This window comes from Ictalurus punctatus, chromosome 14, assembly GCF_001660625.3.
Source record: "Ictalurus punctatus breed USDA103 chromosome 14, Coco_2.0, whole genome shotgun sequence".
NCBI lineage: Eukaryota > Metazoa > Chordata > Actinopteri > Siluriformes > Ictaluridae > Ictalurus > Ictalurus punctatus.
The window spans coordinates 17,735,779-17,753,298 of NC_030429.2; the positions used below are offsets into that span (position 1 = coordinate 17,735,779).

General features: G+C 36.8%; 1 protein-coding gene across 6 annotated transcripts in view; it reads right to left on the reverse strand.

Moving 5' to 3' along the window:
* Positions 1 to 3,394: 3,394 nt before the first annotated feature.
* The window catches only part of ptprz1a (protein tyrosine phosphatase receptor type Z1a), a 53,414-nt gene continuing 39,288 nt past the window's right edge, over positions 3,395 to 17,520 (reverse strand). For 4 of the 6 annotated variants that reach the window (XM_017485051.3, XM_017485053.3, XM_017485055.3 and 1 more), the window contains 17 exons: positions 16,056 to 16,144; positions 15,797 to 15,882; positions 13,643 to 13,663; positions 13,342 to 13,438; positions 13,080 to 13,165; positions 12,628 to 12,762; positions 12,275 to 12,409; positions 11,963 to 12,126; positions 10,717 to 10,852; positions 9,788 to 9,934; positions 9,060 to 9,153; positions 7,949 to 8,022; positions 7,579 to 7,707; positions 6,604 to 6,756; positions 5,561 to 5,703; positions 4,366 to 4,501; positions 3,395 to 4,241 (listed from right to left, as the gene is read on the reverse strand). In XM_017485051.3, the coding sequence (XP_017340540.1) occupies positions 4,098 to 4,241; positions 4,366 to 4,501; positions 5,561 to 5,703; positions 6,604 to 6,756; positions 7,579 to 7,707; positions 7,949 to 8,022; positions 9,060 to 9,153; positions 9,788 to 9,934; positions 10,717 to 10,852; positions 11,963 to 12,126; positions 12,275 to 12,409; positions 12,628 to 12,762; positions 13,080 to 13,165; positions 13,342 to 13,438; positions 13,643 to 13,663; positions 15,797 to 15,882; positions 16,056 to 16,144 (1,969 nt within the window). In that variant the 3' untranslated portion in view covers positions 3,395 to 4,097. Of the gene's footprint in view, positions 4,242 to 4,365; positions 4,502 to 5,560; positions 5,704 to 6,603; positions 7,333 to 7,578; positions 7,708 to 7,948; positions 8,023 to 9,059; positions 9,154 to 9,787; positions 9,935 to 10,716; positions 10,853 to 11,962; positions 12,127 to 12,274; positions 12,410 to 12,627; positions 12,763 to 13,079; positions 13,166 to 13,341; positions 13,439 to 13,642; positions 13,664 to 15,796; positions 15,883 to 16,055; positions 16,145 to 17,520 lie in introns of those variants that run through there. The other 2 variants (XM_017485052.3, XM_017485054.3) reach the window with 2 other exon arrangements.

The window sequence follows — 17,520 nt, forward strand, 5'->3', positions numbered from 1 at the left end:
GGAAAAGTCTACTTAATGTGTGTTAACAGAATATCGAACAGGGGAACATAGGAATGACCCCTCCCAAACTAGGGCAGAAACACGCTATCTCCTCCATTTGTTGCATTTATTTATTTTACAAAGTAATATTAGAAATATCGAAGGCAGATTTTGTGTACTAATATTTTTTAATTTGTTTCACATTCAGAGAGGCCACAGTGAAATGAATAGTGCATTTGTTATTTTAGGTTTTTCCACCTCCCTATCCTGACACGTTTCACTAATGTAGTTCAATTAAAATGAACAGATTTCCCCATCCATCTACCTCTGCTAAACAAACTAGCAATGTGTCTCAAATCACATACTTTTACATTGTTCTATACTGTTATTGAGTTTTAACACTTACCAGTTTCCCCATTACAGTTAGTGTTTGAATTTTATAAACCTCTCATGTCGCCTTCAAACTTACCGAAACATCTGCTTTGTGTACCATTCTTCTGGATTTGTAAATACTTTTGAATGTAAATTCAGAGATTTGGATTTGAGACACAGCCAATAACAGCAGTCACACGGCAGACAATTTTTAAGGTGCATTAGGTAAGATTTCTCAAAATTTGTCAAGACTAGGGCACTTTCAGTTAAGTAGGTGGAGCTGAATAAGATTTTAATTATTTGTTTCCCCCACCCATGAACACAAAGTGGTAGTTCAACTAGAGTTAGCATTAGCAGGGACCATCATGACATAACTTTCAAGTACACTATATAACACTATAAACATGCTAAATCTGGCTCATAATGACTTGAGAATGGTCACACGTGCAGTTGCTATCATTTTTTCTTTGTAATAAGCTCTTATGAATGCTAAGCTGCAGTACTAGCATGCTAGCAGTGTGCAGAGTGAAGGGGTGTGAGGGAGTGTCTATAAAATGACTGACAGGGTGGCCATGTAAACACAAATATGCACTCTGTAACACAGTTTTCCAAAGGGGGTTTCTCAGCCACGTAATTTATTATTATTATTATTATTATTATTATTATTATTATTATTATTATTATTATTGAACTAAGTTAATAATAATGCCACCCGCATTATTGCTAATTCTGCAAATCATGTGCCAAATATGAACAAACCAGGCTGCTTAAGGTCAGGGCCTATCATACCACCCATGTATGGATTACTTTCCTATAACACCACACTTTCCACTAGATTGGTAAATAAATGTATGTTACTGACATCATAAATGTTCAAATGTTGCAGTAATCCTAAATTACAAACAAGCAAAAAAAATTGGTGACCGCACACTGAATTCAGTCCAGATTAAAAAGTGTAGCAAAATTTTTATTTCATTTTTATAAATTGCATGGTGCAAAAAGTACAAAGTGCATATGAATTAAAAGGCAGACCAGCACGGGCATTTTTACGGGTAGGTTTTATTTTTATATTTTCTTATAGCCACTTCCCATTTTGTGAAGCTCAACAACCTTTTTCTGCACATCACATCTATATTCCTTGGTCTTACCCATTGTTATGAATGACTATGGGCATTTTGGCCTATGTGTTACCATATTTATACCCCTATGAAACAGGAAGTCATGGTTGAACAATTTCCTGTTCCTACTCACCCAGGTGTACTAAAAAAATTTAAAATATCAATGGGAATATACTTTAATGAATTCATAGGGGTGCCAATATCTGTGTAAAAAGAGAGAAAAAAAAACTTTAATAGTGAGGAGAAACAACAAATGGCAGAAAAAAATTGCTAACTAAACCCAATGAGATGTTTGGGAATTGATACTGCACAAAGCTTCATATAATATGATAAATATAAGATCAGATTTTTGCAAATCGATTTAAATTTAGGATATTTGCAATCCACAGAAGCCTTTAACTTTGTCTGGGTAAGTAGAACCTGCTCTATCTAAAAGCTGTAAACGCAGGCATAAATGGCTCCATATACTACACAAAATCACTATTAGAATAAACTGGTTTTAACAGATAGGGTTGTTGCTATTAGTTTCTTTGCCTTGTGCGGAATAACCCCAATCAACACTTCTCTCCTTTTGGCCTTCAACACTGTTTCACAACCATGATCTTCCTGCACTTAACATTGTCATCTTCTACACTAATACAGCTTAATCTCATTATAGAGGTGTTATTGAAATGATTCATTGTTTGCTACAGTTAATTGTAAATTACAGTTCATTAGTTCTCTGGGCAATTTCTTTTGCCTCAGTCTGATTCATTATGTTTGCTAATTTACAAACCACAAATTTCCCTACTGCAGTATCTCACTTCAAATTCACACGTCTACAAGGTTTCAGTATATTGACTCTTTTTTTTGGTTGTTTTTCTTTGTCTTCTCATAATGCTATGATGCGAAGCTGCTTAAATAATCTTCCAACTCAGGGAGCCAGTTATTTCTATATTGTCAGGTATTATAATAACATAACATTTTGATCTACTTTGCTTAAATCATTGAAATTTAGTTCTGGGTTTTCACCCACTATTTAGTCTTTCTTAAGTAGGCTACCAAGCTCAGGATAATTCGTTTTAATAATGACTAAAAAGTCCAAAATGCAAATTAAGGCAACAATGCACTGTGTGGTCAAGACGGTGTCTGGCCATCTGACCTATATTTCGCAGCTTAGGCGCATAGCCATTTGTGTCTTAGACTGGATTAACACAGAAATAATAATTGAGAAACCATTCTTCAGATGGATTGTACCATAAAAACTATTCTTATCATCTTTCTTACCAAAGCAATAACACAAATCTTAATGCAAGAGCTGCTTATTTTAAAGCCGCCCCTTACTTAAGTATGTATTGAGTAATTGCTTAGAGGCCCTTTAAGGAGTGCGTTGTGATAATCAGTATGGTTAGAGAGGGCTATAAATTATTGGGCTAAGCCAGAGCTGCAGTAATGAAGGAACATATGATGCTGATTGAACCATGAATACTAAGTTGGCCTTAATGATAGTTTTATTGGAAGTGAAGTGTGGCACATACCAAACAATGGGGTGTCTTGAGGCTGTAATCATGTCAGGCTTGGTGTGATGTAAAGCAGAGTTACTGTTACCATCCCAAAGTTGATTCTTTTCTGAAAACAGCATGACTTTTGTACCACAGCAATTTTGTAGAGTGGTTATTATAGAAACAATAATGTATTACATCAAGCACATTAATATAAAGCAGTGATTTGCCTTGCAGCTGGATCTACTGTTGGAGCTGCTGTTATGGAAAATTAATCAACACCTTCTCACCAATCAGAATCATTCAACAGCACAGTGGCATAAAATGCTATAACACATTAGCTGTACATATGCTCATTAATTCAGACTTCGAATGCATTACAACATCGCAGATACAAAAGAAGGTACAAATGGAATGTGAGAAGAATAAAGTCACAAACTAATGTTCTTTAAAACAAAACTTTATTTTAGTTTTGTTTATTCCTACATATAGCAGAAACACTTTCTATGTGCAGCTAGACTGTGAGAATGGTTCATGTTAAATCAGTGGCAGTGTAACATTGAGACTTCAGAAGTATTAGAATAACATGTTCTCTACATTATTTGAGTGTGTTCATACATACAGTGTCAAGCACTACAGCCTTAACAGTAGTGAAATATAAAAAAATCTAGCCATATAAATAGAAATTTGGTCCATTGACTTGGTTGCTATAATATTTACAAATTAGAATATTATTTAATTTTCTTGTTTGAAAAGTGTGACTGAAAAAGCCACAGTCTTTGTATTTACATTATGTAAAAAAACCAACAAAAAAAAAAAAACAATGTGGCTCTTGTTTGCTACAATCTATGCTCTAAAATAAGCCTTATTAACAAGTGACTTTGCCCTTTCAAGGAGCTGTAATGCCAATAAATATGAAATTCCTTTGAAAAATTTGTAAGATGTTAGTACAAAGATGAGCCATATATAAGTCTAAAGTTAAACTCAGATTAGTAAAGAATGCACAAAGGCACATGTCAAGTTCCAGGGTGGCGCTGTGTTTGGTGAGCTCATGTGCATGTGGGATATAATCAGGTTAAAAAAAAATAAAATAAAAGGGAGCAGCAGGGTAAAGATCTGTGAGAGCTGCATACCCACATTACTATGCTTACACTAGGGATTCCAGACTGTCTGCGGTACTTGTAGTGCCTCCTGGGAATGTTGTGGTGTTTCTGGAGGACTGGAGGGCTTTTTCATCTTCTTGGATGCTGACCAGACTCAAAATGGCTTTGTAGAGGAACTGGTACTGTTCCTGTCAAAGAAATCAAAACAGAACTGTTTTCCATTTGTGTCAATGTAGCACATGCTATTTTATTTATTCTAATGGATTAAAAGCAAAGAATTATTTGTTCAAATGGATTAAAAGCAAAGCGCACAATGTCGGTGAAGATCCCAGGCCTCATCAGGTTTGTCATCTTGGCCACCAGATAAACATCCACAGAGCCTTCAGCCTCCAGCTGCTGGAGCAGGGTGTAGAGGGCACAGAATATCCCAGCCGTCACACCACCACAACTACACACACACACACACACACACACACACACACACACACACACACACACACACACACACACACACACACACACACACACACACACACACACACAATACAAACTTTTTATCATTGAGGTTTAAATTGGCATATTATTTATACAGCTGTTCCAACAACACATAATTATATTAAGACTGTACCAGGGTGTCCATGATGTTTTAAAAGACTTCACAAATCACTTGTTTATTTACACACCATACAAGTAAACACGTTGCACAATTTTGGGCTCATGTGCAGGCCTGCACAGGCATTTCATTTTACCTCAATTTCACTTCTAAAGGTTAAAGGCTTTGCTCAAGCATCCACCCCTGACACTCCTGGAATTTAAATTCCTAACCTTCCAGTAACTAGTGCAGAACCTTGGACATGAAGCCACTTGCCTGACTGTCAGATTGTAAATATGATACAATTTGATTGTAAATATGATACAATATGATAAAGGACTTTTTCAAGTAAATCATTTGAAAAGCAAATGCATCCTTTAGATGAAAAATTAAAGGAAATATCTCATATATATTATTTTAATTTGATGATAAAATGATGACTAAAATGAATCAAACCATTTTGATTTTATTGAAACTTGGGTTGAATATAGAAATTAGAATTAGCATGAAGGTGAAACATGCATATAATCTATACTTTTTGGTATGAGATGTGGTATCATTTTTAAAATACTTTCATACAACACATGATAGGAGTTTTGCACATTTTTAAGACCTGTACTAGCTTTTGTATTTATTTATTTATTTATTTATTAAGCGTTTTCCCAAAATGACACACTAATTCTATTATTAACTAATTATATTTTGATCAAAGCTAATAATAAGGCAATAATACATACTGTGGGGGAATCGAACTGTAGAGCTGCATGATCGACAGCAGTCATGCTTATGCTCATTGATAGAAACTGAAAAAAGTTTAACTTGTACTGCAGTGCACGAGATGCAAATGTAATTTTGCTTCATTTCATCCCATCCTATAATAGCAAATGTAACAGCAAAGATAATGTGAGAACATACTCATCATGTACAACAATGGGCCCCTCTTTAGTGGCCTGCTCCCCTCGAATTACGCTGATAATCTCAAAAGTCTTGCTGATTGGACTGTCTGGGTTTGGCCAGCGAGGGGCGCGGTAATGCCTCACTTCCAGAACGTAGTCATCCTTCAAATGCAGAGACAGACAGACATAGAAGAAGATCAGAACACTGTGTGTGTGCTTGTGTGTGTGTGTGTGTGTGTTGGACAGTAAAAAGTGAGCATGTGTGGTATGTCTGCTGCAGTAATTGCATGTGCAGATGGTGAGGTGTGAGGTCTGCGAGAGAGAACAGATGTGTTCGGCTGAGACATGCTCAGTGTTTACAAGGCTCAACTCTCAGTCTTTTCAGCAGCCATGTGCTTCTCTAAAACGAACTCCACAGTTATCTGGCACCAGCCTGCAGCCGTATTCATAATGAGTGTTGATGCATGTGAGACATGTTCTCTAATAGTGACAACTTGACAGAATATAGGAATCATCTAACTGCTCACAGAGTAAGGGTGTAAGGGTTGCTCCAAATATCAGTATTTGTATCTGTATTTGGATTTAAACCTGAAGTGGGAATGGGTTTATTTCTATGAAATTAAATATTAACCCTACCATTATGCCCCTGGATACACTGGAAAACCCTTAAAAAAACTGAAGTAGAAATGCCAGTACTATGAGCATGGTCTGTTAATTTAGGCTCTGACAGTTCCTCAAACTCAGCTACATCGTTCGAGTTCATAATCAGTCTCAACTAGAGATGTGCATGGGACCGTTTAAAAATAAAATCACATCCTTTTTGTCTTGGACTTTTTTTGTTCCGGGTCCTGATGCACACCTCGTCTCAACCCTTGTGAACCCTTCTGACAACAGAAAAATCTGTTTAGAATAAATGATCTCTTCAATCAAATAATGCATATGTATTTAATTATATGCCTACCACAGACAATTATTAAGAGTGACAATGACTCTTCTTTAGGTACTTCATGAGGTCAGGACTCTGGCTGTGTGCAAGTGTGCAAGACAAACTGACAATTTTACCTGAGAAGCTTCTAGGATGTAATCCTGTACAATCAGTATCTCCTCATTAGACAGACACACATGCTCCTCCCCTCTTAAGGACACTGTGAACATGTTACAGCTAATAGACTGGTCTCTTCTGGGCCAGAACATCACCGGCTCTGTCTCCTCTGACTGAGAGCACAGAGAGGTAGAGAGACATAGAGAGAGAAATATCTAAGTGAGAGAATAAACAGCAACTGCACAGCAAAATCCCCAGTGTTCAATTAATACCTAGGAAGTTAAGCGAACACCTGCAATGCTGAATTTTAATGATCATTTATCTCCATCTGGACCGCTGTGTGTGTTAGTAAAACATTTTTGCACCTGGATCAGGTAGTTTGAAATTTAACCCTGGGCATTTTCTTATCTGGGACAATATTTGCTACTATACTATAGCTTTTGCTGTAATTAGACCTGTCACAATTATTACATAATCAACTAATCACAATTATTTGAGGTTTAGCTGATTGAGAGAAATTGGTTGACTCCAAAATCATGTTTCCACATTAATATTTGTAGTCAGTAAACACATCAATTGTTCGCAATTAATTTCCTATCTATTGCTGTGCCAGTCAAGGCTTTGAACTGAATCATTCATCTTGGTGAATCCAGAGCCTATGCCAGGAGCACTGGGCATGAGGTGAGAATACATTCTGGATGGGACATCATCATGCACACATGTATGCCTGTAGGTCGCCAACCCATGTACTGGCAGGAGTTTGGGAGGAAGGAGGAAACCAGAAAAGCAGAGAAAATCACAGAGACACAATGAGGACAAGTGAAACCGAGTGAAATTTAATCCGATTGTACTTCTTTTCGCAGAATTTCCAATATTAATATATAAAAACATTTTCAAACAATTCAACATTTATTTGAAACATATTGAATAAATAATAACAAAATACTTCAACATGAGTAATAATAAAGTCTTAAAAAAAGGAAGAGCTAACTTACCACGCCGGTGCCATCAGGCAGTGAGACGATGACCTGGGCGTTGTGGTCCCAAATCATCCTCCAGAAGTCCTTCACTGTACTTGGCAGAGGATTCTGGGTAATGATGTACTCACTGCTGTGCTGATATCCCTGTAACAAAATTCCACAACATACAGAGGACAAATATAAATAAATATGGGTCAGGAAAGTAACCTTGTTGTTGATTAAACAGTTCATGCCATGTGGACTGATATTCTGAATAACAATATTGCACTTGAATTTTCTTTTCCCTTAATATGTATTTAACCTTATTAATCAGCCTCCAGATGGAAAACAAGATACAAACACCAGTTTAAGCTGTGAAATTATTATAAAGGTATCAATGGCTCACCATAATGTAAGAAGCATTGATGTAGTCTGAGGTCTCTTCTGATGTTGTAGACAAACACACTCTGTATCTATCCACTAAAACACACCAAGCACCATTAAATTGGGTTACTACTGTAGTTATACTATAGGGTTCTTACTGATTAGAAAATCTGCATTTACTTTGAACTGATACTACAATCAGATTTAGTTAGACACCAATACAGAAAGTGGAACAACAATATCACAAGATTAGGAGCCTAGACTCATGACTTGACTACTCCGTTCATGTTATACCTTTCCATAATCACAGTACCTCCATGATGGATGTTGTACAGTTCTGGGACAGGGTATCTGCAGGTATCAGTTCTTCAAATGTAAACTTTAAGACTTGCACATGCTACATGATACATCAGCTATAATGGATTGTGTTCATGCATATACATCCATTTCTGGGTTTAAGTAAACTATAGCTGGGTAAACTTCTATACAGCTATATGTAAGACCAGAGCAAATATCCTTTTTACATTACCATTTGCTCAAACAGTGAAAGAAAAAAATCCAGTATTTCTTTTCCATTACTTTCCAAGAGAGGAAAAACATGGATTACGGCAGTCAGTATAGGCCAGGGTAATATAACAAATAGTGTTATAAATATTCATACATTTTTGTAAAGAAGAAAATAAAATAAAAGAGTTGCTATTTTGCAATATTACTATTGCACTGAACAATACATTTAAAAAAAAATATTTAGGGGTACAAATAGTAATATAACAATAGTAATATATTTCTGACTAATTCACTTTTATGTGTTGTGGCTTTTATTTCAGCAGAAAACATTCATTTCTAAACGTAACTAAACGTCATTTAGTTACCAACAGTGTTTTTTAAATTCACTTCTCATTACCAATCAGGTGAAATGCTGTAAACCTCTGCCCACAAATATGTTTGAGATTATGCTAACGAAAAAGCCAAGTGAATCGTGTCTAAATGCATGTTGTAACTGACTCAAACTCACAGCACAGACAGAGATGAATTTCCTGTGAACCAAGCTGCTCTAAAACACAGATGAGTCTTAGGAATTTAAGATATTTTAAGACTTTTTAAGGATCTGTGGACACCTTGTGGGAGCTCACCAGGTATCAACGAGGAGCTCCTATTCTTGTCTTTGTTGTAGTCTTTTAAAGCAGCAGTGAAATCATCCTGCTTGGTACTGGGCCGATTCACCAGCTGCATAAAAATGACATCTATTCATCAAACATCAAGGATAAAGAACCAGTAAAATAATCAGAAATCACATCCATATATAACCTATATATAACACTTGTTTCTCTCTATTCCTCTCTGTCTGACCGCACTTGCTTAGCAGAAGTGAGAAGGTTTACTTCCAACAATTGATTTTTAGTGTGGTTTTTAAGTATCTGTATTTGACTGGAGTTTTCCTGTTACTTAATAATATAACTTTAACAGATGTGACAGTAAAAATGAGACTTAATACCCATCACTGTAATATATCTGTTGCTGCATGTGCTTTATATTGATCACAGCAGTTTGTAATGTGACAGCTAGCTATTATCATTCAACTAGTTAACATACGAGAGATATGTTGTTAGCTGTTAGTCAGCCATTTTAGCTATTAGTCAGACACTATTTTATCATAAATAACTAAAATGAGTGTGTGATTTGAAGCAGAAATCTTTCTTGTACATTTACTTTCACAGGTTTAGTACATTTAAGGGTTTGTAGTTTTCTAACTGAATAAAAAAAAGAAGTGAAGCTGTGTATAGTAGATGAAGAAACTGCACTTTTGAGCAAAGAATTTGGATACTTTCCCCCCACCTCAGTTGCTTGAATTTCTCCATACCTTAAACTGCTTTTCCAGGCATGTTATACATGAAGGGCCGGTGGTGAGCAGGTCGTTAACATAACTATGAACACGGCTAGAGGGTACATCTGTCTCTCTACTTAGGATTGCGTCCACCAATGCATCATGGATGAAGATGTACTGCTCCTGCAAGTGTGGAGGAATACCAGACTGACTGAGACAAACACACTGAGTGTTTGCATGATCGTGTGTGGTGTAGATTCTGTTAATGTGCCATTATTGGTTAGTTTTCCAAAGTTTTACTAACAGTAACTGATTTTAAGATTATACATGAACAAAAAGCAGTATAGAATATACATATATATATATATTTATATATATTACACCTACTCATTCATGCAATTATATAGTCAATCTTGAGGCAGCAGTGCAATGCATAAAATCATGCAGATACAGGTGAAGAGATTCCGTTAATATTTACATTAAACTTCGGAATGGGAAAAAATGTGACTGCAGTGTTCTTGACTGTGGCATCGTTGTTGGTGCCAGATGGGCTGGTTTAAGGATTTCAGAAACAGCTGATCTTATAGGATTTTTACATGCAACAGTCTCTACAGGTTAGAATAACAATAACTCAAATAGTCACTCTTTACAACTGTGGTGAGCAGAAAAGCATCTCAGAATGCATAACATATGAAACACATGTGTAGAGCAGCAGAAGCCCACATCAAGTTCCACTCCTGTCAGCCAAGAACAAGCATCTGAGACTAACGTGGGCACAGGATCATTGAAACTGGACAGTTGAAGACTGGAAATCCAGGTGATGTTTACCCACATGATTGGCTGATTGTATAATTGCATGAATAAGCAGATGTACAGGTGTCACTAATAATGTGGTGTGTGAGTGTATGTTCTCTATAATTCTTTCCATTGGCAGTTATTAGCACATTAAGTCCTTGATCTCTTACCTCAGTCTGCACCAGGTAGTTCCTCTGAGTGCGGATGTGTTTGAGAAAGCCTATGATGTTCACCAGACCCTGCTCTTCGATCTGCTTCATCATGCTGTCCAGGACAATGTAGGTGCCTGTTCGCCCCACACCAGCACTATACACAAATACACATGCATAATCAGAACTCAACTTTAATATATAAATAAGTCATAAGTAGAAGGTGGAAGAGGAATCAAGAAAGTAATGCTAGTATTGTGCTTGGGATTATTAGTATTGTGTTTCAGAAAGGTTTTGATTAATGAAGGGAGAGTCTTCAAACTGTGATGGTTAATATTTGTATGTGTTTATGTAATTTTTAATGTAATATTTTTAATATTTAACAAATGCAGGTTCAGGGAACTGAAACTCTTATGATTAACATGACTTAATGCATTACATCAGTGCAGTCAATAGCCTGAGGGATTGACATCAGAAAAATCAGTGATTTTGTGGAATCCTAGCCAAGTAAAGAGTGATATTTTTATTGCACTATGGGGCTGCTGTTTAGTATGTTTAATAAAATACCTGGAATAAAAAAAATGACAAGGATTATGTTTGGGATGTGAAAAAGTAAAGGTTGGTTTGTTTTAACAAGTGCTCTGTTTTTCATGGTTACTATATATACACATTACTTTTTAGGACTTAATGAATACTCATTAAGTCCTAAAAAGTAGTGTGTATATATAGTAAGCATTTATTGTAACCAAATATTTAATGAATATTCATTAAGTATTCATTGAGTCCTGTTTTTTACTTTTAGTGCTTTATTTTCTACCTGTTAATGAATTATTGAATTATTATTTACTATCTTTATTTATATCAAAACTCATGACACTCATATTCACATATATGTTCAACGTAACCTAATCTTTGCTCTGCATAGGTTATTTTAATTATAGGAAAGTCAATTATTTTAAGAATTTCATTCACTTTACAAAATCACATGTAAATGCACAGTTATGCAATTACTGAGGTGTAGCAATAAGACCACTTGCCCCCTGTTTTTTTTTACTTTTAGTGTTTATTTTCTACCTGTCAAATGTTAAAGGTTGATATAAAATGTGTTATAATTATATTCAAGTTATTTCACTTCCTATATTGAATAAAAGAATCAAAATGCGTGCTGATTTTTTTTTTTTTTTTTTTTAATGGCAAACTGAAAAAAAAAAATCTATTTTAAAATGGGATCTTTAGTTGAAATCTGATGCTATGTTTCCAGACCTACCTGCAGTGTATCAGTATGGGCCCCATGTCCTCAGTCCATGCTCTAGAGGACTTGCGGACAAACGCGAGTACAGGCAAGACACACTCAGGCACACCCATATCCGGCCACTGTGTGTAGTGGTACTGAACTACCGTCCTCTCATTAGCACAAACTTTCTGAGAACCCTAGGAGGAGGTGAGAGCAACATAATGGCAATAGACAGAAATGGGAGAAAAAACCCCAACTCAAATCAAAGTAAGGAAGGAAATAATTACATATGGCTAGAATAAATAGTATTGGCTTGGGAAATTAAGATACTTCACATGATTGTACCTTCTTTAAATGTGTGTTTCGTATGGTGAAGGTTCTTTGGGTGTAGTAAGCCATGATCTTGGTGCACTTAACAGTCACAAGGAAATGGCCATATTCTTCTTGGCTCTCCAAAGGCCAGTACTGGTCACATTTTCTCTATGAGAGATTCAAAATAAGTATTATCACAAGGAAAAACATTAATTTACCAAAAGCGTGACTCATTATTAAGCTCAAACTGTCATTAGAGTGGTGATGATGGTGTTTGTAAAAGGTCTGACACAGGAGCTGTGTAAACAGACAGTGTCAGTGGCAAACACACTGACATGTTAGAGATCATCAGAAGAAGGATTTAGAGACAGTACAAGATGGCTCACTCTGCCTTTCTCCACCAGATTTGTGATCATGACGATTATGCCAACATTCTGCTCCCACACCATCCTCCAGAAGTCCACAGTGCTCGACTTCAGGGGGCCCTGAGCTGCTATGTAGGCCCTCGGTTTATTAAAACCCTGGGTGGGCAAAAGAGAGCCAGAGAGAGAGAGGAAAGAGATGAGATCAGTGTAATAGAAGACATTTGGTGGTAGAATAATAAAAGCAATCTGTTCTGTATTTGAGAAATTGGGATTCACACTTTGGTATGTGATTATGGTATATGATTGAAATTGAGCTCAACCCAGCAGACTATAGTTCATGTCAAATGAAATAATATTATGTTCCCTTTATGTAGCAGCCATTTCTCCTGGTATTATCTCTCACTGATTGAAACTATAAGCACATTGATGCCACAATGTACCTGTAGCATCTCCAACCTGGAAGAAATACTCACATCCACATAGTTGGCATTGATATAGTCCCCTTCACTCTTTCCATCTGTATCAGTGTGGGGTGAGAGTCTGACTCTACTGTGGTCATCTAAAAGAAATGCAGCTACACATTAGTCCTCATGTACTTTGTTTGAATTTATTCCTGCCTGTGTGCACAGAAATGTACTATAAATATCTATAACATATATACACACTGGACTGTTTGCATAGAAAATGCCATGTGCTATAAGCATTGCTATTTGTGGTGCTTTCAGTTTCGCATACAGGCTAAAATGTTGACATATCGGTTCTTGCTCTTGTTATCTGGGTGAATGGAGATGTCCGCTGTAGTTCCCAGATCCACAGTGCATGACTGAATCTCCTACAAATAAACACACACATACCCACACTGTAACACTCTCTATCCAATGCATTCTGTGTCACAGCGAAACAAAACCATGGTTGCTGTCTATCCCAAAACAGATACAAATCAGTGAGTGTGTGAAGCAAACAATCAGACAACACATGCCAGAGCGATATGAAATGCAGTCAGATCAAATCAAATCATAAGGGAGATGTTGCTTACCTCAAAACACTCTTTCAATATCTAATCAGGGGAGTGAGAATGCACAAAGCACAGCAATGAAATTCCATGACACGCAGTGCACAGATACATGGCAAACAATATAGCAAAAAAGCTTAAGCAAAACATTTTCAGAACATGCATCGTGCACTGTGTGTGTCTGTGCTGGTGGAAAACCAGCTGTTGTCAATGTCCTTAATATCAACAGAATGTTATACAATAAATTAGCACCATAACAGATTACTTTTTAAAAATCTTAGCTGAGGGCTGTTTAGTAATAATGTCACATTAATGTTAAAAACCAGCACAAACAAATTTAAACATGTACAGGAAACATCACCAAGTGCTTTTGAATTCATATCCAAACCTCATTTAAAAGTTTAATTTTGAGAATGAGATGGTAAGGACATTCAGCATGGAATAATCTATAGCTTAAGGCTGCTGTGTCTGTGCTCTGATTATAAAATATGCACGTTATACACAATTTGGTGATCATATACTCATTATACAGTGTACACAAAGACAAATTAAAGGGAAAAAAAAACAACATAAGGTTTTGGGCCATCATAAGTCTGCAGAACAGCTTCAATGTACTGTGGAGTAGATTCAACAAGGAAATGTACTGCAGACATGAACACCATTTTTCCAAAAGATGATGGGTGATGGAGGGTGATAACACATCTTTCCAAAATCTCCCATAGGTGTTAAATTGGGTTAAGGTCTGGGGAATGTAATGTTTTCATACTCATCAACCATTCAGTGAGCCCTTGTGCACTGATATTGGGGACACTGTCATCCTGGAAGAGACCATAGGCATCAGGATAGAAATGTTTCATCATAAGATCAAGGTGATCAGTTGGTAGCATTTCTGCCTCACAGTTCCAGGGTTCAATACTAAGCTTGTGTTACTATCTATTCAGAGTTTCTTTTTTTTCCAGTTTCATTTTTATTGAACATTTCTGCTGTACATTTCTGCTGAACATTTCTGCTGAACTAAACATTTCTGCTGAACATACTGATCAACAATGTATTCAGAGTTTCACACTTCTCCTCATGTCTGTGTGGGTTTCCTCTGGGTTCTGCATTTTCCCCCAATCTCCCAAAAATATGCATGAAGGTGGATTGTCTAAACTATGCTCTTAGATGTCAATGCGTGTGCATGGTGCCCTAGGATGATCTGGCGTATTCTTTGTATTCTATGTATTCTTGTGCCCAGTGTTCTTAGGATAAGCACCGGACTCACCATGAACCTGACCATGATTAAAAAGATCAATAATGATGAAATAATTAATTAGTCAAGCTGGTCAGAATAACTTTGTATTGATTTGCATTGACCCTAAGTGTCTAAGGGGTGAAGTGGGCCCAAACCATAGAGAAGCATAACAGAAGCACCAAATTTTCCTTTAATTTGTCACTTATCTGTATGAGCATTATGTTACCAAAGTACATGTTTAAAAATAGCACACAAACCCAAGAAAAAACAAAACAAAACATATCATAACAATACAGTGCTTATGGTGGTCAACAAGAGGCTCAAGAATGTTCTGATGTGGTATTGTGCATTGTGACTAAATATAAGACTGACAGTACACGATTACTGAAAGTAACTAATAAAACTCAGTATTTTAGCCCTTAAAATCTCATATATTTCAAATCAAAGCCTATCATAACCAATTTAATTATCTAATTAAGAGCATGTGAGTACAACTCGGGAGTGGGGGTGGTTTCATTTTGACAATGTTTGATGCTAATTAAGATTTCATTGTGTACTAGTGTATTTTTGTGTGCATCTGAGTGGAATACTGGAAGAAGAGTCACAATCAAAAACAATTCTGTGACTTAATTATTCTTTTGAAAAAGTTGCCTGCAATTAATGTTCATACATGACTGAATAGGGCAGGCCATGTGGGCATGAATTAACTAAAGCAGTTTTTTTTAAAACTGCAATCTTTATCACATGAGTGAAATTAGAGGAAAATCATGTTCTGCTAATCAAAACACTGATTTGCTGAAGTTGAAAACCATATGGTTGAGAGAACTGATAGGTATGAGAGATATCTGCAAATGCACTTTAAAAGTCATTAAAATATATTCAGACATATCTACTGTATATGCCTTGACAGGTGTGTGCGAGGTTGAATGCAACAGAGAACATACCTCAAACTCTCTGCAGAAGGACTTGGTGTCATGAAGTTCTGTAACATGTTGGACAAACTGCTCCACTGAAAGAGCTTCATGCTCATCTGGGAGGGCAGAGAGAAAATTTATAAATGTTGTTAGCAGAGAGAAAATATATAAATGTTGTCACCAGCAAATGGTCTTTATTGCTTGTATTCTCAGACCTGCGGGACCAGCAGTCTACAACATAACACATACACATTGCAGTTGCCATGTACATAAGGGTGAGTGTAATTACCTGTGTAACTTAGCATAGGAGGAGAGGAGGATATGACCCTAGGGGACGTGTTGTCGTCTATGTAGAAATGAGCAGTCTGAAAGCACATCCTGTGGAAAAAATGGCAAACCAAATGATAAAAGCATTAACCAAGATGAGTCAAAACACTTCACAAGCAAGCGCACACAGCACACAAAAAGGTCCTTAGCAAAACGGTGCATCTTAGAATAAGATGAGGATAATGAAAAATGCACTCATGATCCACTCTTTAGTCTTGGATTACACTTTAGTCTTGTTCAGAAATGAAATAAAAAACAGAATGCTATGGGTTTGATGGTAAAAGAAAAAGCACTAAGAGGGGCTAAATTTATGATGGGAAAAGGCTAATCATTATCCATCCATCCATCTTCTATACCGCTTACTCCTTTTCAGGGTCACGGGGAACCTGGAGTCTATCCCAGGGAGCATCAGGCACAAGGCGGGGTACACCCTGGACAGGGTGCCAATCCATCGCAGGGCACAATCACATACACATTCACGCATCCATTCATACACTACGGACACTTTAGACATGCCAATCAGCCTACCATGCATGTCTTTGGACTGGGTGAGGAAACCGGAGTACCTGGAGGAAACCCCCACACACACAGGGCCACGGTGGGAAGCGAATCCCCAACCTTGGTGTGTGAGGCGAACGTGCTAACCACTAAGCCACCGTGCACCAGCAAAGCATTATAATAGAATATAATATAAATTTAAAAACAAAACAAAAAATATGCAGGTGGTTCCTATTTATCATCTTATAGCTGTTTTAGCCTCTACGCTTGCTTAGTCACATGTGATGAAAAAATTATAATGGTAAGATGCCTTGAATTTTTTTAATGTTTATTTTTATAGACTATAAGCCATCTCCTTATGTTTGAGCAAGAATTACAAGCTTTAAATCAGAAAAAAAGATGTTCAATCTAATCAACAAAGAGTCTTTAACAGAATCACAAGCACACAACAGATATTCTGATTAACTTTCATAACAGCAACTTCTTGGAAGGGATTACGGGGGGACAACATCTGCCCAGAATAATCACTGACATCTGATGTCCTCATTGCTTGTCTCAAGTGTGCATCTGTCCACAACATAAATGAACACCATGTAAGTGAAGAGGAATAAGAAGTGGAACATATCACGCACTGCTCAATTCCACCACCCAATGGGCCAATAGTACACACACACACACACACACACACAAACACACACACACACTTCAGGCCTTCTTAGACATAATCATCACAGAGCCACAAACAACAGATCAGCATCTTCGAGATTTAATCACCAACTACAAGATTAGGGACTTAATCTCACCCAGTCCCCATGGTGTAATAACACAAGTCAAACACAAACAATATGATGAGGACTCAAGAGCTCCAGCAGGAAGGGAAATGTACAGTCTCATGCAACTAAACTGTTTATATAGCAAAACCATGTACT